The following is a 23,204-nucleotide window of genomic DNA, read 5'->3' as shown; positions in this document are numbered from 1 at the left end:
GAATGTATCACAAAATACCATCATACTGGGAGACTTCAACTACCCCAACATAGATTGGGTACATTATTCTAGCCCTAACACCCTAGCCCAAAGGTTCCTGGAATTCATAAATTCAAATGCACTGGAACAACTAGTCACTTCTCCCACTAGGGGAGATAATATACTAGATCTGATCATCACAAACATGGGGACAAAATGCTCCACACCGGAGGTATACCACTCACTAGTGAGATCTGACCACAAACTAATCACCCTGGATATACATATCCCACCTCCACCCCCAGCACAAAAGACCACATTGAAAAACTTCTCAAAAGCAGACTTCACTCTTCTTAAGACTGAGATGGTATCCTTTAAGCCCACTGGGCCAGTGGATACCACATCCCACAATGCTGAATCCTTCACAAATGCTTTCTATAGACATTTCCAAGAATGCATGGATCATGCAATCCCAAATAAATCCAAGTCCCTCTCCACCAAAGGCAAGCGTCCTGTCTGGTGGACCTCAGCCATAAACAAATTGTATAACAAAAGAAGGAAGCTACTGCACGACAGAGCAAAATCCCATAAAGGGAAGGCATCTCTGATCAACACTAGCAGAAAACTACGTTCTCTCAAACACATCCAAGGCCAACTTTGAGAGAAAAATCGCTAAGAACACTAAAGATAACCACAAAGCCTTCTTCAGCTATGTTAGAAACCTGGGCAGAAACCCTCAGATATGCTCAGAGTTAGTTCACAACAACAAAAAATACACTGAACCCACAGATATTGCCAACATTCTGACTGACAGTTTCAGTGCAAATTTCTCCCCTCCCTCACCCCCAAAAGAAGAAATACTTATCCCAGCTGAATGTAATCTCCCTGTCATCTCAGATGTCCAGGTGAGAGCCGCCCTCAGCAAAGCTAAAAACACAGCATCAATGGGACCTGACGGTATCCCGGGTTGCGTGCTACGTGAACTCCAAGAGGAGCTAAACCCGCACATAAAAATGCTATTTAACCTTAGCCTTACTACAGGATATGTACCTGAACACTGGCATACAGCAACATTGGTCCCACTCCGCAAAGGGGGTACCTCTACAGACCCTGGGAACTACCGCCCCCATAAGCTTAACCAGCCTGGTCTGCAAAGCTATGGAAAGAATCATTATGGAACTCAAATAGAGACATTGGGAACCTACAGACACTTGACCCCACCCAGTTCAGCTTTGTAAAAGGCAGATCCTGCCTTTTGAACCTGGTTGACTTTTTCGAAACAGTCACTAGAGCCATTGATGAGGGCAAATCAGTCCATACAGCCTACCTGGACTTGGCTTAGGCCTTCGACACAAAACCCCACTCAGGCATCATAGATAAGCTCAACAGCTTAAATGTAAACCCTTATGTCACTAGATGGGTTGCAAACTGGCTAAAGGACAGAACTCAAAGTTAAAATCACTGGAGCAATGTCAGACTCAAAGCCAGTCACAAGTGGTGTCCCACAGGGATCTGTCCTGGGACCCCACTTGTTTGGCATTTATTTCTCAGATGTTAAAGCAAACATGGGAAGGTTGTGGCTGACCAAGTTCGCAGATGACTGCAAACTAGGCACCATAGTCGATACACCAGCGGACACACACATCCTACAAAAAGGCCTCACAGAAACGGACAACTGGTGCCAGAGTCATGGCCTTAAACTAAATGCCAAAAAATGTATAGTCATCCCCTTTGGGAAAAACAAAGTACCCACAAATTTTCACATAGACAGCAACCCACTGAGTACGGAAAAAGTAATCAAAGACCTAGGGACCCAAGTTGACAGTGACCTCTCATTTGACACGCACATTGACACGCACATTGCCAAAGTGGTTAGAAAAACATTCTACCTTGCACACCTTATCATGAAGGGATTCACATCCAGATCCAAGGATGTCATTGTACCCCTATACTCCTCCCTCATCAGACCCATGATTGAGTACAATGCCCCATTTGGTATGTACCTCACTCGGCATTTGCAACAGCTGGAGAGACCACAAAAGTACCTCACCAAGAGGATCAAGGGTCTCCAACATATGTCTTATTCTGCCAGACTAAAGAAACTCCAGCTCTATTCAGTAGCATACCGCCTGCTCAGAGGTGATCTCTGCCTGACGTACAAGGCCATGTCCAATCAGGAACTGATGGACATGCTCCACCTCAAAAAAATCCAAATCCATCAGAACCACGAGAGCTAAAGACTTAAACCTCGGCACAAGTATGAATAGGACATGCTGGAGGGATACGTTCATAACCCAGAGGCTTCCCATGCTCTGGAACAAGATCCAAGTTCATGTTAGGCAGAGCCCCTCACTGACTCTCTTCAAGAGAGATCTTGATGAGTGGATGGGAGATCGTAAGTTTACCCCAGGGCTCACATCTGTGTCACTACTAGACAGGGGCACAGTAAACTAATTCTGTTATATAAGGGGACCTTCACTGTGTCACTACAAGACAGAGGCACAGTATTCTAAATCTATTCTGTGCATTTTGTACCATGTTATCGGGTGGCGAAAGCCACATCACTATGGCTAGGCTTACAAATGCCCCAGGGCAGATAGCCTAGTACTAAACTATGAAACTATATATATATATATGTGTGTGTGTGTAAACTCCAAGATCGCACTGCAGTGGGGAGAGGAGCAAAATTCCAATTCCTACTGTACTGCAATCCTGCATAGGCAAGGTCTTTTGCTGTTTAGCGTTCTGGGTTTTCGATGTTCCTGGTGTGATCTTTTGACATTTGCTCTTGTGAGCTTTTGTCCTTCTGATAGGGACCCGTACATATCTACATACATACATGGCGGCAGTTCACTTTATTGAATACTGGTTTTGTTGACAAACTGCACTGCTGACAAATTGTGCTTTCAATGAAAAAAGACAAGTGATGGGTTTATCAAAGGGCGGGATGTTAATGGTTCTATTTTGGGTAGGAGTTGTAGTTTGGATTATTGTAAGTGGCTTGATGTGTTAATGTCAATGCCAGTGTACAGGAAGTGAGTGTGGGTGTCTTGTGTAGTGGTACTGTTAGGGAAATGGTTTTTCATAATGTAACGTGTATGGTTGGGGTTAGGCACAGGGCATGGTTGGGGCTAGGGTTAGCACACACAAAAAATGTGCTTCAGGGAGGTGAACCCAATTTTAATTCTTGGTTCACTGATGAATGCATAGTATGGCATAGATCCAAAATGATACTTACTGTCCATTCTACAGACCACTGGTAACTCTTCTTCAGTATATGGGTTATTTCTGAACTTAAATAAATATATTCCCTTAACAAAGCTGTTTGACTAGCTTAGCCAATGTCTTCCTAATGTACTTACCTTGAAGTTATCTTTACTAAGCTAAGGAATGCATTTAAAAGTGATGCTATCTCCACTGATGAAGGAATTACAGTACAAAGTATATTTCTAGATAAGATTATAATTACCATTTCTCAGTAAACATCAAATTATGATGATGCAAGGCATTTTTGACAAGACCCTTGCCTCGTATTATATTTCAATCAGTATGTAAAATATTTTTTGTAAAACTCTATGCCCAGAATCAGTAAGAAAAATTGGTAATTCTGACAATTAAAGGGGGCTTACAATTCCAACAATATGTATCGTGATACCATGGCTTTTATTTGAGTGCCAAAGCGCTATTTACGCCTATATGTATATTTACTGAACTCAAAGTAATTACATTTCACTAATTTAAAACCATAGTTAACAAAGGGAAAGTATTTGACCTGTGAAGAAAAATGGTTTGTAAATTACAGCCTCGGTCCTTGTAGAATCCATCAGACCCTTTCCTACAGAATTTGGTGTTTTCCTCATTCAACAGAAGTGATAAGGATTCACAGAATTAAGTGGATGGTAGTAGGTTATGGTTAAATTTGAGATTTGGGAAGCATTCAAACACTTTTTGAGCGCAGAAAAAAGGAAAACACAATTAAATGTACTTTCCTAGCAGTCCCTACAGATCACCTCACTGTTATCAAGGTTAAGGGCCCCCTAACAAATTAATGTCTGGTTTACTAAGTATTTAGGCTAGCAACAACTAATGAACCATGTGGAAATAATGCTACCCTCCATTTAAATGTTTTATATTATGGTCTGATGGATTACTTTAATGATATCAGGCAGGAGTAAAGTGCTTACTTTGGAAATAATTACAAACTTGACTGGATAGATTTTTACAATCCAGGTTTGTCTCCTATGCTCTCTTTCGCATTACTAAAATTATTGCACATGTGGTAGCAACAACCTACATGTGTAGAGGGTGGTCCAAATCTGCTGATTTATCAGAACATGATCTGGAGTTGTAGTGCCGTCTTTGATAAATGGGATTTAGTAACAGAAGGAGCAAGTCGAAAGTAGCTTTCTGGTGATGAGATACATAAACAAAACAGTCTACTTTGTCATTTTATTGCTGTATAAAGCTTAGATATTTGCTTGCCACCATGTTCTGGCTTTCATCTTTAAGAACAGGTAGCATATTTCATATGATGTTTACATATGTAACATTTGGTATTCAAAAAGACAAAATAAAAGGTAAGGCATGAGTCTGAATGCTGCCAGCTCTACCAAGTTAACATTAAGGTTGCCCAACAGTGCACAGGAAACCAAGTTACATGATTACTGCATTATGAGCTGCCTGTGGCAGATTATGCTGCTGTGTAGAAAAAGCATATCCCTTGGGTCATGTTGCTCAAATTGTTATTTTGTTTGATTATAGCATGTATTTTTATCACAGTATATTACATAAAGTCCTTTTCCCTTCGATAATACAAGTTCTAGCTAGAACAGAAAATAATGCATGTATCTCTTGGTGATCCATAGAGCAAGTTACTTACCTGTGAAGTGTGGGAGGGGCTAAATGCTAGTATTTTTATTTATAAACATTCCATGGTTTTACTGAGTAAAGCACACTAACTGCCTCTGGCACAGAACAGATGTCTGTACAGGAAAATGTCCCTCCCCTCCCATTCTGTTCTTGAACCCAGTGCACTAGAGTTGTCGATTCCATTATCTTTATTTGAACACAAAATCCCCACTCACACTTCTTTTACCAGCTCTTGTTAGTAAGCACAAAATATAATTTTGTGAGAGCATTCTCCTTAAAATAATCAAATTAATTCACCCTCCCAGTGTGTTGCACAGATATAGAATGCTCACTACCCATAATAACCACAGGTATAACAAAGCTATATAACAAAGCTATCTTCTTTGAAAATCTCACTTAAAATTTTTCTGATTAATCTAGTTCTATATTGTATATCTTGAACTATCAGTGTTTTGCACTTATGTTAGACGTATGCTGTGTCTAAATTGTATTAGCTGTTATCTATATTAAACGTTGAACTAAAAAAAAAAATACATCTGACCTTGGAGACTCAGCTAGCTTTAGCATTACCATCAATCAGTCTACTGGTTCTTGGTTTTCTGAGGCAATGTAAAAAATTATTTAGGTTTACTGACAACCCACCTCTCCTAACACATACTCATTCCACCTATAAGAAATACACATCCTTATCTAAATTAGTGGCTTGTCTTTCCATGCCATTCATGGACACTAAACAGTACAGCAGCACCAAAACAACATTCCTGCATATGCTGAGGTAGTAAAAATCCTTACCTAGGACCCTTAGATCATCTTCTTCTTTCAGCTTTTCCCGGTTAGGGGTCACCACAGCAGATCATCTGTCCGCTCATGATTGGCAGTGGAATTTTACGGTGTTGAGTTGCCAGCCCGGCGCCCAACCTTCCACAGAAGGCACACAGACTCACACACTCACACCTGGGGCCAATTTAGAGTGTCCAATCCACCTACTGCATGTTTTTGGGATGTGGGAGGAAACCGGAGCACCAGACATGCAGACTCCGCACAGAAGGCACCCCAGCCAAGAATCGAACTGCAAAACCTCTTGCTGTGAGGCGACAATGCTAACCGCTGCACCACCGTGGCCGCCAACCTAGGACTCTTAGATATCCTTCTTAATATAATCAAGATGCTAACAACTCACCCATATCCCTGACCTATTGCTGCTGAGAATCACCTGTATTACAAACATGTACCCTTAAGATCACATAAGCCTGCAGTACAAACCAGAAATATCTTAGTCATTAGTGACACCATTGTAAGACACACAGGCACAGCACTCAGTAATGTGGCAAATAAGAGTGTAATGATTTTATTAAGGTCGACAGATTCATGCACTTCCCCAAACATGATCATGACCCTGCAGTTGCCCATGGTGGGTTGAATGCTCTTAGGCATTCCATTCTGGAGGAGATGTATTGAGACAATGAGTGTTCCACTAATGTCTTCAATGAATGGAAAGTCCTGGCAATGAGCAGCATTCTGCAATAATTAAGAATGATGCCTAAATTCAAGGATAAAATAATTATCTTCAATAAATGGCTGGTAAATTGATGTCATTCTGTGGTAATCTACTATTTGTTTTACATGGAATAAAATTGTCAACAAACTCCCCTACATCATATCATGTGGTTTTCACAAACTGGCTAAAACTCTCACTAACCCATATGCGTCTTTAAGCAGTTTTCATCTGATGGATATCCTGCTGTAGCAAACTTCATCAATATAATATCAAGGGAACACTGCTGAATGCCACAAGGCTAAACAGAAAAAATGTCTGAACTTGAGTCCCTCCTTGCTCTCAAAGATATCAGTATTGATGTAATTACAAAAAGCTGTTTCCAGTATATTGACAGCACTCACTCTGTTTCAGGTTGCAGTACCGGTCATGCATTCTGAACCATCTGTGGTCCCAGGAGAGTGTGCATATTTATTCATAACTTAATTGTCTCTTGGTAGTTTCCACATTATATAAAGTTGGAACAAGCTAAATTCCTAGTAAAAGTCAATAAAATTAAATTACCACCTTATAGCCAATTACAGATTCCCATTTATGGTACCTTCAGTACATGCAGAATACTTTAATGAGATGGAAAAGTTAACCATCAACAAATTGTTTATTGTGGGTAACTTTAACCACATATGTAACCTTGCAAACATATGCTACAAGAAAATATCTCCATTTACCATTATGTAAGGGATATAAACTGAGATGTTTCTAAGCTTACCATTAGAAAATGCATGACTGACTACAAACTTAGGATTGCATCCAGTTCAAAAGACAACTGTAAACTCTGCTTTAGCTATATCAGGAAGCTTAAAAGTAACCAACAATGTTGTGTCAAACTTATCTACGATTTTGCTTCTTTCTCTGGCTTCTAGGATATTGCTAGTATTCTTCTGGGAAAATTCTCTTCCAGATCTCTCCTCTTCCTTCCCCTCTGTCTCCATTCCCCAACACATCCCATCGTGAAATCACTCCCGACAAAGTCCTTTCAACACTTTCCAAAATGAAAAGTACCACTAACATGGGTCCTAATAGTATATCTGGATATCTATTGAAAAGCCCTAAGTTCCAGCTTGAAAACACACTCATCAACTCTTCAACCAGAATAAATCTACTGGTTATATTCCCAAACTTCTGCAGTAACCTTGCATAAAGGTGGTGTCTACTGATCATGGACAATACAGACTTATCAGCAACACTAATTATATTTGCAAGGGTACTAAATATATAATAGCTGAGCTGATAAACAATGATACAGTTGACATTATATCCTTGGATGTATACCAGTTTGGCTCTATATAAGGCAAAATCATGTCTGCTCAACTTGGTTGATCTCTTTGGAAGGGTTACCAAGGCCATTGATTAAGGACATATAGTCCACTCTGCCTACCAGGACTTTATCAAGGCCTTTAACACCATCCTCCATGCTGGGATTATTGACAAACTTTCCCAATGTTAAGCAATGTGCAGAACATTGGAAAGCTAACTGCCAATCTGATAGAACCCATACTGTGAAGGTCAGTGGGATATGCTGTAGACAGAATTCACCTCTAGTTATATTCCTCATGGCTCTGTCTTGGACTCCATCCTTTTTGGCAAATACTTCTTTAGTTCATCGGTGTCTACTAGGCTAATGACCACTGGGGCCTTTTTAAGTCTAGCTATGCATCCCAAATCTCTGACAAGTTCTGGTACTCTTGGCAAGAGTAAGCAAGGGTTTGGGAGATTAAATATTTACAAGTGGGGGTCTGGGAGGTGAACCATTTACAGGCTGCCTGCATCCATTGCAGTTACAGGTGTCAAACGAGGTATGAATTTCATGTTCCCTATCCAACTGCCCAACTTGTACTTGAACTGGATAAGGGGATAACTCTGCTTCACATGGATGGGGAGACTGTTCCAGAGAAGGGGTAGTCTCTAGGATACATACCCATCTTGCCAGCAGGTCCTATTTATATCACAGGCAAGATTTAAGACTTTAGAACTAGTACTGATGGTGTTTTTTGTTTTGTGAATAGGCAGGAGGTCCATCAAAGTGGGGGTCAACAATTCCTTGTATGCCTGGCATAGATCTCCCCTTCTTCAGTAGTCACCTCACTAAGCACATAAATCAGTGCAAAATTACCTTCCAAAAGGATCTCAGATACTTATGCCCTTGGCTACTCTAATAGGAATAACATCCCTGTCCCTCTGCTTATTATGATACAAGACCTTTGTTTAGCCTTCCACACTGTTAATGAACAAACACTATATGAACTCAGTCACCTAAATACAACTGATAGTAAAGTGAACACATGTTTTAGACACCTAAACCTATACTATCACATTAACAATACCAGCCAGTACAACAGGTGCCTAAACCAATGTATTCCCTATTTTTGGAATAGGATCCCCTTGTGTGTCTAGCATATTATTTCCTTGATAACCATTAAAATGACTGGATAGTTGCATGGGCAATCACAAATGTTCAACTCCGATGTGTGGAGAAAATATGGCTAATGGTGAACATCTCATTGATTTCACTATTGATCCTAACAAGCACACATTATGGATTCTGAAAGAGGCTAAAAAACATCTACAACTTAAAGGCATACACGCAGAAGTAGCAATTGTACCAGCTAAGCAAGATCCATTAAAAAAAAAAAAAAAAGATACTTTTTCTGTGCAGTATATTTTGTGAAAACAGCCAGAAAAGGTCAAGATATAGGAAAAAGAATCTTTAAAAATAAAGTTTTGACTTGCCCTCAGATCTTGCTCGAGATGACTAAGTTCTTCTCGTAGGCTGCTGAATGTGGCCAACAAAAGCCTCTGAGACTTTTCTGCTGTTATTCTCATCTAAAATATTTCAGAAAAAAAAGTTTTGTTTACAGGTGGTTTGCAGTCAAAACACAAACAAGTGTTATAACGTTTTTATAAACAGTATAATAACAAAATTATACCATACTTTGTCCCCAGACTATAAGGTTTGCTCATTACTCAGTTTTACTCTTGAGATCTCTCCAATTTAATCAGTAAGGTAACCCAAAAGAGTCACTGTAAAGTTCAACTTAACAGGACCACCTGACCTGTTAGGATGATGCTCAGTGGCTTTTTGCTTCCTTTGTTGCTATAATGGAACTGCATTTCCTTATTTGCATTTGCTTACTAGGAGAGTCCAACTGTGAAGAAAACTTCTTTCTTTTCAGTACAGGCCCAGGGAGGAAAAACCTTATATTAACAAAATTTTATGCATATTAGGTTCACTGCAATGTAAAATATCCAGGATAAGAGATTTTCCAGAGACTGCAAAACATTTCAGTAATGAACATGGATGCGACAGACTGACATTTAAAATGTTTGAAATGAATTATAGCACAAAATCACCAATCAATTATTGTAGGATTTGTCAACAGTTGCAGAAAATGAGACAAAAAACAATTACAAAATAGTTTAAATATAGGCATAACACATACATGTATTATTCTAACATTGTGGAATTATTTATTATTTTATTTCCAGTTTGATTACCGGGGAAGTCCACTGGGCCCAGAGAGCCCATTTTCAGTGGAGGCCAAGGGAGAAAAAGCTCCATGAAACAGATTATAGTAAAGATAGCAGTCCAATAAAAATAAAAGTACAAGTACAAATACATATCAAATAATACAAAGCTTGAGCAGTATTGCCCATAGTGTAAAAATATCGTGCAGATCCATTTTAACAAATTCACACAGTTAAAGTCAAAAGTTATTTACAATATTTACAGTGTGTGAGAGATCGTATGGAATTCGCTATAGAAGGTTATATCCAGCTATAAGGTGGTTAGAAACTCAGGAGGATACCCTCCCAGGGGCTTTTGTTATAGAGTTCTAGGTAGGGAGAATGCAGTTCCATTTCCATTTGGAGGAGATGTAGGTATAAAGCTGTTTTGAAGTTGTTTGTGTTTGACACTGTCCTTAGTGTGGAAGGGAGAGAGTTCCACTTCTTACCTAAGGAGAGAAGTTGCCCAGCAGGACATTTAGGTTTGTGGACAGTAATTAAGTTTTGCTATTCAGATCTGCGATTTCTATTTGGGGTGTATGGAGGAAGGATGTTAGCTAGAGCAGGGCATTTGATTGGATTAAATATTAGTCTATGTGCTGTAGTGAGCTGGAGGAAGTCCAGGTAATTTGTGAATTCTAATCAGTTGAGGGATTGGAGGGCAACACAGTGGAGTGGAATGTTTGGCTTTGGTGGAAAATTTAGAAATTTTGTTATAACAGCTTTCATGTTTGGAAGTGATGGAAGAGGATAGGTTAGTTAGTAGCGGGGCACCATACAGAAGGGAAGGAAGGAGGTAAGAGGCCAGAGTTTGCTTGGTAGAAGTAGAAAGGAAGTGGTTGTTCCTATATAGCATATGTAGTTTTTGGTGGGTTTTCTTTATATTTTGCTGAATACTGGAAGGAATTTTTATCAAAAGAGAAAGATTTGGAGGGTGTGAATAGTAGCGTTTTAGATTTGTTAGCATCGAGAGAAAGGTGACTTTTGGCACATCCAGATCTCAGTAATTGAGAAGGCAGTCTGAGTTTTAGATAGGAGTTCAGGGAGGTTAAACACAGAGCAGACAAGTGTAGAGTCATCGGCATACTGAATGACTTTGGAATTATGAATAGCAGAGTGAAAGTTATTGATAAAGATATTAAACAGCATTGGACCGTGGATGGACCCCTGTGGTACTTCGGCAGGGGTGGGTAAGAAAGGTGAGGTGCCTTTTTTCCATTTCACAGCCTGAGATCTATCTGACAGATAGCTTGAGAACCAAGAGAGAGTGTTTTGGGAGAGATTTAGGTTTGAGGTGCGACTTAGAAGGTGCTTATGAGAAACAATATCAAATGCTTTAGAGAGATCTAGGAGCACTGTGGATACTGCGTTCCCAGAATCTCAGGCTTGACTGACAGTTTCTAAGACTGAGAGTAGAGCTGTTATGGTGCTATGTCCTTGTCAGAAGCCATGTTGGGTAGGGGTAAGTTGTTTTTTAGTCAAAAAAGGCATAAGTTGGAGGTGGATGCATTTTTCTAGGATTCTGGAGATTGGAGAGAGAAGAGCTATAGGACGGAAGTTTGAAATGTTAGTGTTTTTGCCTTTGTGGAAAGGAAGAATAAAGGCGGAACGCCAGAGTTTAGGGATATAGGATTCCTTTATGGATCTATTAATTAGGATACTAATTGGGAGAGCTATACCATCGGCAGCAGACTTGAGAAAGGAAGAGAGGCTGTTGCCAGGTGCATTGGAGCAGGGTTTAAGTTTGGATAGAAGCCTTTTTATGTAGTTAGTGGAGACGGGTTTTAAGCTCAAACATAGGGGGAAATTATTTGGGGACTTAGATGAGGTGGACTGTAGGAGAGATGGGTCGTTGTTGGTAAAAGTTTTCGTTAGGTTGGATGTTGACTCTATAAAGAAAGAGTTGAATAGCTAGCCTAATTCGAGGTCAGATTTGCTTGGGTCCAGGGCAGGGGTTATATTTGGAGCCTGGGTTGAGCAGCAAGTTTATGGAGTTCCAAAAAAGCCTAGGGTTTTGGGGGAGCTTAGTGTAGTAGGATTTTTTGTCTTTGAAGATTTGTTTTTTTGCAGAGTTGCATAGCTGTGTATGCTGGAGAAGGGTTTTGAGAAGTTTATTCTTTTGGTAAAGCTTCCAAGATTGGTCTCTTTGATGCATAATTTGCTTTGTTTCTTTGGTTCGTCAAGGGGCAGTTACAGTTTTTATTCTTTTTTCCTTGGAGGAGCTAGGGAATTTAGAGCATCTAGGAAAGTAAAAATAAAATGGTCTATGGCTTTATCGAGTGGAAGGGCTTTTAGAATGCTCCAATTCATTTGTTTGAGATAGAGAAAGTTTTGGGGTCAAATTTACTAAGGTTGTGGGTCTCAATATATTAATGTTGGTGTGGATGGGAGGTTGTTGCACAGTAAATGAAAGCTGGGAGGTGGTCACTAATAGAGTCAGGGATTTTATTTGGATGGGTGACTAAGATCCAGTCAAGAGTGGATTCTGGAGGATTTGTTTTATTGGGTCTGGTGATGGAGTGGGTTACTTGAGTAAAGTTAGAGGTTAATGAACAGGGAGGGTTATGGGACTATTGATTTTATTCCAATTGAGGTTTACATTGCCTAGTACATAAGTTTCAAGGTTAATTTCATCTGAGGCCGATTGGAGCATGTCTTCAAGGGTTGAGACGTTTTTTTTGGGTGGGATGTAAAGGGCGATGATAGAGGCTTTTGTGATTATTCATTTTTAATAGATCGATTGTTAGTTCTGCATTGGTGAATTGAGGAATGGGGTTTAGTAGGGGAATTAAGGCAAGTAGATTGGAATAGATTAATGCAACACCTCCACCTTTTTTCTTTGGCTGGTCACATCTAAGAATGTGAAATCCAGAGGGTAGGATTTCAAAGTCAGAGATGTGGGGTTTGAGCCAAGTTTCAGAGATGGCTACAGAAAGTCGATGGCAGAGGATTAAGATTTATGAGTCATGAAGGTTGAATTGGTTAGCCTGAGGTGTAGCATGATCAAAGTCAGGACTGATTAGGTGGTCCTTGAGTAGAGTTCTGAATTTAGATGGGGTTTCCTGTCTAATTTGCAATGAAATCGAGTCCCATAGTTTGGCTACACAGTTTGAATATAAGGAGTCACAGGCTAAGTTTAGAGCTTTAATAGTGAATATCAGGAATTTATCAGTGCAGTATATGTTCCTGTTTAGTTTATATTTTGCATGATTTTTTTTGCGGCTGGCCAGTTGTCTGATTTATATATTAAGGTGTAGGAAGTCATCAGCTGAGAGAAGGTAAGGCGAAGGGGGAGCTCCAACCAGTTAAGTTGTTTAAGCTCTGTGCAGTGCTAAAAGTAACAGGGAGAAGTAGCCGTAAAGTGTGCAACGTTGTTAGAACAGGCTGAAAGTTTTGATTTTTGGGTCGCGTTTAAGTTTGTGAGAACAGGGGAATTATACAGGAGCAACGGGAGGAGATATCATGTTGCTATTAAACTTTTTGCCCTGATATTGAGGTAAGGTGCATTTATGCAAAGAAAGCCAAGTTTCTGATGCTTTTTTAATATGTGTGCAAGATGGTGAGCATATCTGAGGTTGTCATCTGTTGTGAAATGTAGTAACGTAGTATGAGAGAGTACCTCAAGTACTATATTATTACTAGTTGTAACATGGAATTAATTTTTTGGGGGTGTGTACTGGCTAGGGTGAATAACTATATTGGTACTATATTGCCCAGTATAGAATACTTATGGATTAGCCATCCATTTGTTGCATCAGTGGCTAAGTAGAGGTAAATGAAAATAAAAGCTGAAAAGCCTTATAATGGCAGCTTAAGACAGTGGTCTACATACAAGCTGGCTTACAAAATCTGTAGAAAAAAATGAGAGATAAAGACAAATGCTACAGCATGGAAATAAAAAACGTTACCCATCTGGTTGCTGGCTGTGATCCAATTATATTTATGGGTCTGTATACTGAAAGCCACAACAATATGCCAAGACTGTTGCATTACAATATACAATAACATGGGAAACACTAAAAATTTGAACCACAAAGAATTAATGAACTTGAAGTAAATAATACATGGGATCATTCCATACAAATAGTTAAGAAAACTAGATAAAAGTGCTAAAGAAAAATAAAAGCACAAAAAACGCCATTAATTATTCAGATAGCTACACCTAGCAACTACATTGTCCTGTACACTGAAAAAACACAGTTATAAAATGTCAGAATATATAAGAAGAATAGACCAATGTGGAATAGGGACACCCAGTTCAATCCAATGGTAGAAATAACTGGGCCAACTCCATATAAATTGCAGAAATAGGTACTTCTGGGCCCATTGTGAGTGCTGAGATGAGCCCTGTTGACAACAATCAAAGACTGGATCAAAACGGATATCTTGAATGAGAAATGTGACACATTCCTCTTATGGTAATAAGACCCTCTGGAGATATTGAAAAAGGGCCTTGCATTTCTGCCTATTTAAGTGAGGAACTTTTACAGCTTTTTATGTAATTTAACTTTAAAATTTCCCATATTTCCTAATCTACAATGCCTTTTTCATTCTTCATTTTTTTAAATCCAGGCCCTAACACCTGTATTTGCTGAGGCAGGCAGAACACAGCAGGTGTGCTGGTTGGACTGTCAGTGACACTGCATAAGGGGTTGGAAGATGCCTTGATATATCTAAGTTTCTGAAAAAAAAGCATGTATACTAATTTGCTACTGCAAGTGCTTTAGGACCATTTCTCCTTGCATAGTCATTACTTTTTTCTTATTTATATTTCTATATTCATCTTATATTGGTATGCAGAATGGAGCACATATGTTCTTGCTTAAGGTACACTAAATGGATGACTTGTGTTGTTATGGATTTGAGATGAGGGGAACCTCTTCTGTTTCTTGACTGTTTTCACAGAGTACTTTGTGGACATTTAATCAGTTAACACAAATGTTCCCTAAAGGTGTTCCAAAATTCAGAAAATCTCAATTTTGTTCTGTAATGTCAGTCTTGATCATGGTTGGTAGTGGAGCATACTACCGTACAACATGCCCAGCACACCCCACATAACATTAGGCTGTCAGGGTTAGAACAAAAAGTAGGGCTGTAATGCTGATTGTATGAATTGCAGTCATGCATCCAGGTCTTTTTGTGCATTGTTTTTAACAGCATTGCAAGCTATTTACTTAATTATGTTAAATAGTTCACCTTGTATATAAAAAAATTCATATCAACGAACAGCATGAGGAACTAAAAAAAATTACAAAGTGCACATCAGTTCAGAAGTGATGCCTTTCAACATCCAGTGCAGTGTTGTTGCTATTGGTTTGGGGTGGGGGTGTGTGAACAGTTGTTTCAGCAACCAATTTTCCAATTCATTTCAATGATACTATATTCTGTCTTCTCACATTCTGGCATAAATTTTCCTAGGGATGGTAAGGAGTGTCACCTCTCTATAACTGGTACTTATCCTCTTGTCACTCTAAAAAAATATGTGGACCATCACTCTAGTTTTGTCGGGTCTATATCATTTGAACAAAAGTTCAAAATGTCAGTCGCTGTAAACAGCAAAAATGCTGATAATCGATATCTGTTTTGTGAGATTTTAGTACAGTGAAGAGTGGGAAATTTGCCCTTTCCTCACTGTAGTGCGATCTCGGAGTTGGTATATATAATTAGCGGGGGGGGGGTGTGTGGGGTGAAGCCCACCAAAATAAAGGATTCGATTATCGGCATTTTCGCTGTTTACAGCGATCGATATTTTGAACTTTCGTTCAAATGATATAGACCCGTTTTGTCAGTCCAGGGTTACTCTTGTTGCCTTCCAAGCAAAGTTGTTAAAATATATATCAACCATGATGCTTCCAGCAATATGCACTGCCTTCAGCACTTCTGACTTCTCTTCCACTCACACAGCCTTACCACTGTGGAACCAGTTATTACACTGGCTTCATTTCCAGCAGTGGAGCCATTCCAATATATGCTTCTGACACTGATGTCATGTATGGAATTACTATAAACTGTGAGAACTTTCGACTGACCAGCTGAAACCCTAAGCTAAGTACACATAACAGCATATGGACTGGTAAATGCATGGTGAAGGAGTCATATATAGAAACTGCAGGCTATTTATAAATGTTAAATAATCCAGGAGACTATGACCATGGTTATTAGTGGAGAAACTGCTTGAATGTCTGAAAACAGAATATTTTTTCAAATGCACTTCTATATTCCTTCAAAGAACACAGAAAATAAACTTCAACCAATAGTTATCCACATTATAATGAGGCTCATACATATTAATTTCCACTTTTTGATCATTGTACATCCTGATGTTGACCAGAGCAATCAGCATTTTATGCTGGATGCATTTTGCTAATCAGTGCATCACAACTCAATCCTATATACAGGATTAGACTTTTAGTGGTAGCAAGTTATCTTGTGACTGGTTACTGCACTATGGCACCTGAAGAGTGCCAGTTGTACCCCTTTGTCAGTCAAAGGACTGAATTTGGTATTTCAGCATACAATAAAATTGCAACCACTTCTTTTTGGAGCTGTGCACACTAAGGTCAGTATATCTGCATCACAACAGTCTTCTCAAAGGAGGGTTTGTTCACTGGGTTCTAGAATTCTTAGGTGTATTCCTTCCACATGCCAAAAATAATCCCAGTTAAGTTAATCATTTCTTCATCCTTGCTAAGAAAGCCTGTGCAGGGTCTTCATTGCCCCTCCTGACTAATTAGACAGTTTGTTGGATCTTTTTAGAGGGTACTGGACAGTCATTCTCCATGAATACTTAGTAACCAATAAAAAGTATGATTGCAAGGAATAATTTTGACTATCACCATTTCCCATCTCTATCCTCTTGCTGCTGGGATGGTAGAAATAAATCATGCAGCACTTCATCGTGAAACTTTTATTTTATTTCTATATGTCTTGCACAAATTTCTGCAATTTCCTATATACTATTTGCCATATTCCCAACAGAGTACACATATCTTGCTTCAGTTGCTTTATCAACATTACGGGTTCAAATTGTTGACTTTCCAATGGTTTATAAGTTCTGAACATTCCCTCAACATGTAAATAAGGTTTTCTTATACACTGTCAGTGGAGTATTCCATCTCTGCTGATTTCTTTCTAGCATCTCCTTTCACTTTATGTGACTTATTAGGTATTAGTAGTGTAGATGAAGTACTTTGTGTGACTTATTAGGGCGTAGTAGTGTAGTTGAAGTACTTTGTGGAATTATTAGGTATTAGTAGTGTAGTTGAAGTACTTTGTGTGACTTATTAGGTATTAGTAGTGTAGTTGAAGTCCTTTGTGTGACTTATTAGGTATTAGTAGTGTAGTTGAAGTACTTTGTGTGACTTATTAGGTATTAGTAGTGTAGTTGAAGTAGATAGTCTGCTTTCCAACATTTTGCCCACCAGTAGCTGAATGGCCAGAATGAGGTCCTTCAGTTATTTTTATTTATTTATTATGTTTATTTTACATTTGTTGACCGGGCTAGTCCAACTGGATACATGTCCATTTTCAGTAGAGGCCCGGGGAGATAAGCTCCAAAATTAAGCTAATAAAACAGTACAGCAAAACTAAAAAAATATTTGGAATGCATTGCTGATGGAGATTTACATCAAAAGACTAACTTTAAAGCAACTGACTACAGAGTTTAACAAAACAATACAGTACTATTTACATGGTAAAGGGTTAGACATTCATCATAAAGTAGGTTAGAAAAGAAGTAAGGATTGAAATAAAAGTATTACAATTGATTAATAAAGTACATCTGTAAGATAATAAAAACGTTTGCATATATAAACCTAAACAAATAATACTGTCAAAGTAAAAAGACTGCTACTCTATATACAAGGTGGAACAGTAGTACTCACAGCTGGAATTGGGAAAAAGGGGAGGATTACTAATCCTACTTTAAGGGCAGTGGGAGAGAGGTAAACAGTAACAGTGTTCTGGATGAGTGTTAGTCTGGGTTAGTACATGAGCATAGCCATTGTGTCTAGTATAATTTTTAGTTGGATTTTGAAGAGTGGTAATGATGATGATGCAAGTTTGCTGGGAAGCCTATTCCAGATCTTCCCCACAGAATTAGAGAAAAGAGAATCACCTGCTTTGTTGTGGCATTTCTGGATGGTAACCAGCGATTTATTTGCTGAGTGAAGGGTAGTAAGATTTACATAGGGAGAGATAAGGCTACATAGAGTAGGAGTATTACTAGGATGGTACAGAATCTTATGGGTGATGGTGAGCAGTTGAAATATCAGCTGGTTTTGCAGTTCTAGCCATCCCAGCTGTTGGAGATTCAGGCAATGATGAGCTCTAAATGGAGAGCCTTAGCAAATCTGGCAATGTTGTTATAGGAGGTTGCCAGCTTAATAAGGTTGCTTTTGGAAGGATTAGTATAAATGGGGGAGGCATAGAGGAGGGTAGAAATCAGATGGGTATGGGCAATGGTAGTTCTGGCTTCAGGGGTAAAGAAAGGTTTTATCCTATACAGAGAACCAAGTTTTCTGTTTAGTGATTTAATAGTAGAGTTGATATGCGAGTCAAAGTTAAGGTTGTGGTCAATTATTACACCTAAGTGTTTGGTAGTTGTTATTACACCTAAGTGTTTGGTAGTTGTGTCAGGAGCTATGACAGTACCATCATTGGATGTAATAGAGAAATTTATTGGGGAGGATTTTAGAGTTGGAGTTAATAGGAATAGTTTTGTTTTTTTTGGCATTTAGGAGAAGGCAACGTTGTAGGAACACAGTTTTCAACTAGGTTAAATACTGTTTGGGTGATGGATTGGAGTTCTGATGAAGAAGAGGCATTACAAATTAGTGTGGAGTCATCTGCATATTGTATGCAGGTAGCTAGAGGAAGATTTATACTAAGATCATTGATGAAAATGGAGAAGAGCAGAGGTCCCAGGATAGAGCCTTGAGAAACACCAAGGGTAATAGGGAGATATGTGGATAGGTTATTGTCCCAAAGGACAGCTGTCTATTATGTAAGTAAGAGTTGAACCATTTTAATGTCTGTGTGTTGCGTGAAAATGATGTTAGTATGTTCAGAAGTAGTTGATGGTTAACCATATCAAAAGCTTTAGATAAGTCAATAAAGAGTGCAAAGGAGAGCATGGTATTATTACGATGTTTGTTAATGCAGTCAAAGGATATGAGAGCAGTGGTAGTACTACGGAAAGGTGTAAACCATGCTGACAGTCTGCTAGTAAGTTATTTTGCAGAAGGTGATCCAGAAGTTGTTGATGGATGCATTTTTCCATGATTTTGGCTAAACGAGAAAGTAGGGCTATAGGACAAAAGTTAGAGAGTTTAGTTGAGTTACCACCCTTGTGAAGTGGAATGATGTGAGAGCTTTTCCAGAGAGATGGGATGGAACCTTCAGTAATGGTTCTATCAATTAGGATAGAGACTGGATAGGCAAGAACTTTTGCTGTAGTTTGAAGGTATTCAGCTGTTAGATCATCAGCTGAGGGAGTACATGGTTTTAGTTTGTGAAGTAGGGTGTAGATGAGGGATGTAGGAATTGGTTTTAAATGAAAGGTAGTAGGTATGCTAGCTAGGGAGGAATGGGAGGGGGTTGAGCTAACTGGAGGTAAGGAGTTTGCTAGAGATTGGACAGTTTCAGTGAAAAAGGTATTGAAAACATCAGCAATCTGCTTGGGAGTGTTAAGGGAGAGACCCGATGGGGCTGGTGTCTTGGAGTGGCCAGGATGTATTAGTCTATTTATGCCTCACCAGAAGGTTTGTGGTGGTTGGTATTTTTGTTGGAATTTAAAGTAATAGTGTTATCAAGTAGTATTGCTTTTTTGGTGGCATTTCTCAGCTGTTTAAAGTTTTGATGATCATTTGGGTTTTTAGTGCTTCTCCAGTTAGACCAGATTTTATTTCTTTGTAAGATTTGTTGCATAGTCTCTTTAGTGAGCCATGGAGCTGCTTTATTTCTACTTCTTATAGCGTGAGAAGGGGCATGGAATTCTAAGATTTGTAAGAATTTGGAGTTAAAGTAGGATACCGCTTCCTCAAGTGGAAGTTGCTTTAAGGGTGACCAGTCACAGGCTTGAAGCTCTGCTTAGAAACTTGCTGGATTAAAATTCTTTTTGTTCCAGGTACTTTTAAAGGTAGTTTGATTGGGAATAAAGGCTTTTTGAGTATATAAGAAAGTGAATGGTCACTGATATCGTCAGGAAGGGTACCAGCTTTATAAGAGAGGGGATGACTATTTACTAAGATCCAGTCTAAGATACTCTCTTTGCTATTGGGTTTATGGATTCTGGTGGGGGTGGTGATTGTTTGGGAAAAACCATAGAGGTTTATGTGGGTTGTGGGTTTGTGTGAGGTGCAGGTGTTCCAGTCTATATTACAATCACTAAGTACAATGGTTTCTTGTGGGAAGGATGTAGAAAGCCAGCATAGGATATTTTCTAGGATGCTGATGTTATTGCCTGGAGGTAGGAGCATATTATGTATATAGATTTGCTGGCATTAACCTGTAGCTTGGAGATAAGGATTTCAACATTGCTATCTAAAGGTGGTTGTACATTTAGTGAAGTAAGCTGTAATTGAGATTTATACAGAATTGCTACCCTACCACCCTTTTTGGTTGTTCAGTCTATTCTTAGGATACTATAACCAGGTGGGATAATCTCATTGTTCTTTATTACTGGGTTTGAGCCAGGTTTCAGTTAAACAAAGGATATCAAATGAGTGCATGTCTAGTAGAGCATGTAGTTGGCTAACTTTTTTATTTAAGCTACATATGTTGAGATGTGCTATAAGCAGAGAATTAGGGGTTTTATTGGGAGTGAATGGGGTAGAGGGATGTGGTGGGAGGGGGTTTATCTGGGTGTTGCTGTTTGGTCCTGGGCTGGGATGAATGTCACCATGGAGGAGAGGATGTTGTTGATGAGTATATGTAAGCTTCAGTAATTTACAGAAAATATATTGTGATTTCCTAGATTGAAGGAAAGTAATATGGGCTACCCTATGATATTTAGGTAAGAGATAGGTTGAGGTAGACGTTATGTTTGAATGGCATTGGAAGGTTAGTTGATTTAAAAGTAATGTTTGTTTTAAGGGATGATGGGAACCGGTATAATGTAGGTTTTCATAAAAGATAAGGATATATGGTGTAGATAGAATGGGTAGCTCTGCAAGTAAGAGAAACAGATTTATAAGTATTGGTTTGTGGGTTAAGGGCATGGTGGGTAAAACCAAAGAATATAGTCAGAAGTGTAGAGGCTGGTAGTGAGATAGTCTAGTGTGATGTAGTATTCCAGGGGTGGTAAAAATATTCCTAGTATGGGAGTGGGTTTGTAGGTATGTGATTTACAATAAGTTGTCGAAAGCTATTGGATAGCGATCGAGGGGGTGTGGCCTCAGAAGTATAAATGTAGGAGCACTGGGGGTGGGTGAGATTTGGGGGTAGGGGAGCGGAGGGAGGCCGTAGGGTGAACGGAATGGGTTAGAGCAGGTGAAGGAAGATTCTGTAGAGCCAATCTGTGAGCAGCAGATGTCTTGATCGACTCTGAGTAGTTACAGGTAAGTGGAGTGTGATAATACAACTGTGAGGAGGTAAAGGATAGCAGAGTGGAAAAGAATACAATGTAGTTAGATGGAGGGAAAAGAAAAAAATAAGAGCAGTGTAATACAGCAAGAAGATTAGAAAGAGGTCAGGGATGAAATAGGGAAAATATACTGTGATGAAATATAGGAAGGTGGGGTAAGAGTAACCCAAGGCTAGATTAGGGCATCTCCTATTGGGCGGAGAGTAAGGTACAGCAAGAGGTATCTGTAATGAAGATAGCTGTTAAAGATGGTTCAGATAGTGGATTCAAAAGAGGGAAATAATCAATTGCTTCAGGGGTAGAGAGGGGGTATGGCTGCTGGCTTCCTGGCTCAGTAGCTTAAATGTATTCAATACTAGGTAAATTACAAACAATTAATTCAGCTTAACAGTTAGGTCTAGGGTAGAACATGCTTTCTTTTTCAGTTCAGTGCAGTATTCCCATATTGCAGAATTTATTTATTTATCCAGTTTAACTAGGGCAGAACACTGATCCCATTGGACCAATTTCAGCATCCACCCAGAAACGGTCATCATTTTGTTGAATTACAAGGTAAAATACTCATACTTCTACTAGAGAGCTTTTTAATTAAATTCTCTTTTAGGAAAGATCTTCCATTTTTCATTTTGAATGATATTAATGTGGCTCCGACATTATTTGTCTTAGTTGCAAAAATCTTTTGTATTTTTTGACTTGTGCACCATCAAACATGAGAGTAATAGGTACATTGTTTCTTAAAAATATTGACTTCATGCACTAATTACACTTGGACTTACAGTGTCAGTCCCATTTTGTTATTTTAAGCAACTTGGAATAATAATCCTCACATATAAGAGTGTTACTATGGATTGATTGGAACTGGGTATAACATGCTTTTTTTTATTGGATTGTTATGATACATACATGTACTACTTGTTCTATATGAGCAGACATACAGGGCCAAATCATTACATCTCTTAATGTTTCTATGTAATTTACTGTTTTTAGAAGTGGATGCGTGTCCCCTCAAACATTTGTTTTGTCAGCTGATTAGGAGCTATTATTTTATCAGCTTTGAATATTATACTCTGGGCACAACTTTGACAGAAAATTAAGCCTGTATTTCTTTCCTTACTGTGGATTTTGCTCGGGCTAACCTTTTACTTGGATCTCTAAATCTGTATCAGGACATCTCTGACATTACTTTACTTTTTCTACATTAGTAACTTCAGTACTGTATAGAACATCTGTAGTTTTTCTTCTAGCATTGCTTGTTATTCTTTGGCAAGTATGCTCTCTATACATTACATCTGCTATGTGCATTTCCTTGCCTAGTGTATATTTCACTTTTGATATTACTTTCCATATTACCTCTGCAGGTCAACTAACACCTTTTACAGGCTTGCAGATCCCTTGAACAGGATTTTTCTTATTATGATAGTAAGGGTTTGAGATCTGTTTTCACCTGACTTCTTTATCATTGGCATATTCATGAAATTACTCACATCCGCACACTGTTGCTTTCTTTCTACTTGAGTATGTTTCACCTGTGCATCTGTAAAGGTTTTGTCTCCTGTAGGTATACAGCCACTTTACTATTCTGACAGGCCTGTACTTCTAACAACTGGCTTATTCACATCATAGTAATTGAACAATGGAATACAAGTTACTCAATTGAGCATTTATGTTTTTGGAGCACTAAGAAGCTAAAACTTTGTTTAAAATGGTTCTACA

At 38.8% G+C, this 23,204-nt stretch overlaps 1 protein-coding gene across 1 annotated transcript in view; it reads right to left on the bottom strand.

The window, feature by feature from the left end:
* POF1B (POF1B actin binding protein) overlaps positions 1-23,204 on the bottom strand; it is a 1,182,022-nt gene that overhangs the window by 122,098 nt on the left and 1,036,720 nt on the right. Inside the window, exon 12 of the mRNA XM_044057755.1 lies at positions 9,134-9,226. Coding sequence (XP_043913690.1) covers positions 9,134-9,226 — 93 coding nt within the window. The remainder of the gene's footprint in view (positions 1-9,133; positions 9,227-23,204) is intronic.

This window comes from Protopterus annectens, chromosome 15.part0 (genome assembly GCF_019279795.1).
Source record: "Protopterus annectens isolate FY-2018-M chromosome 15.part0, PAN1.0, whole genome shotgun sequence".
NCBI lineage: Eukaryota > Metazoa > Chordata > Ceratodontiformes > Protopteridae > Protopterus > Protopterus annectens.
The sequence above is the reverse complement of the archived record's forward strand: the minus strand, read 5'-3'. Positions and strand labels throughout refer to the sequence as shown.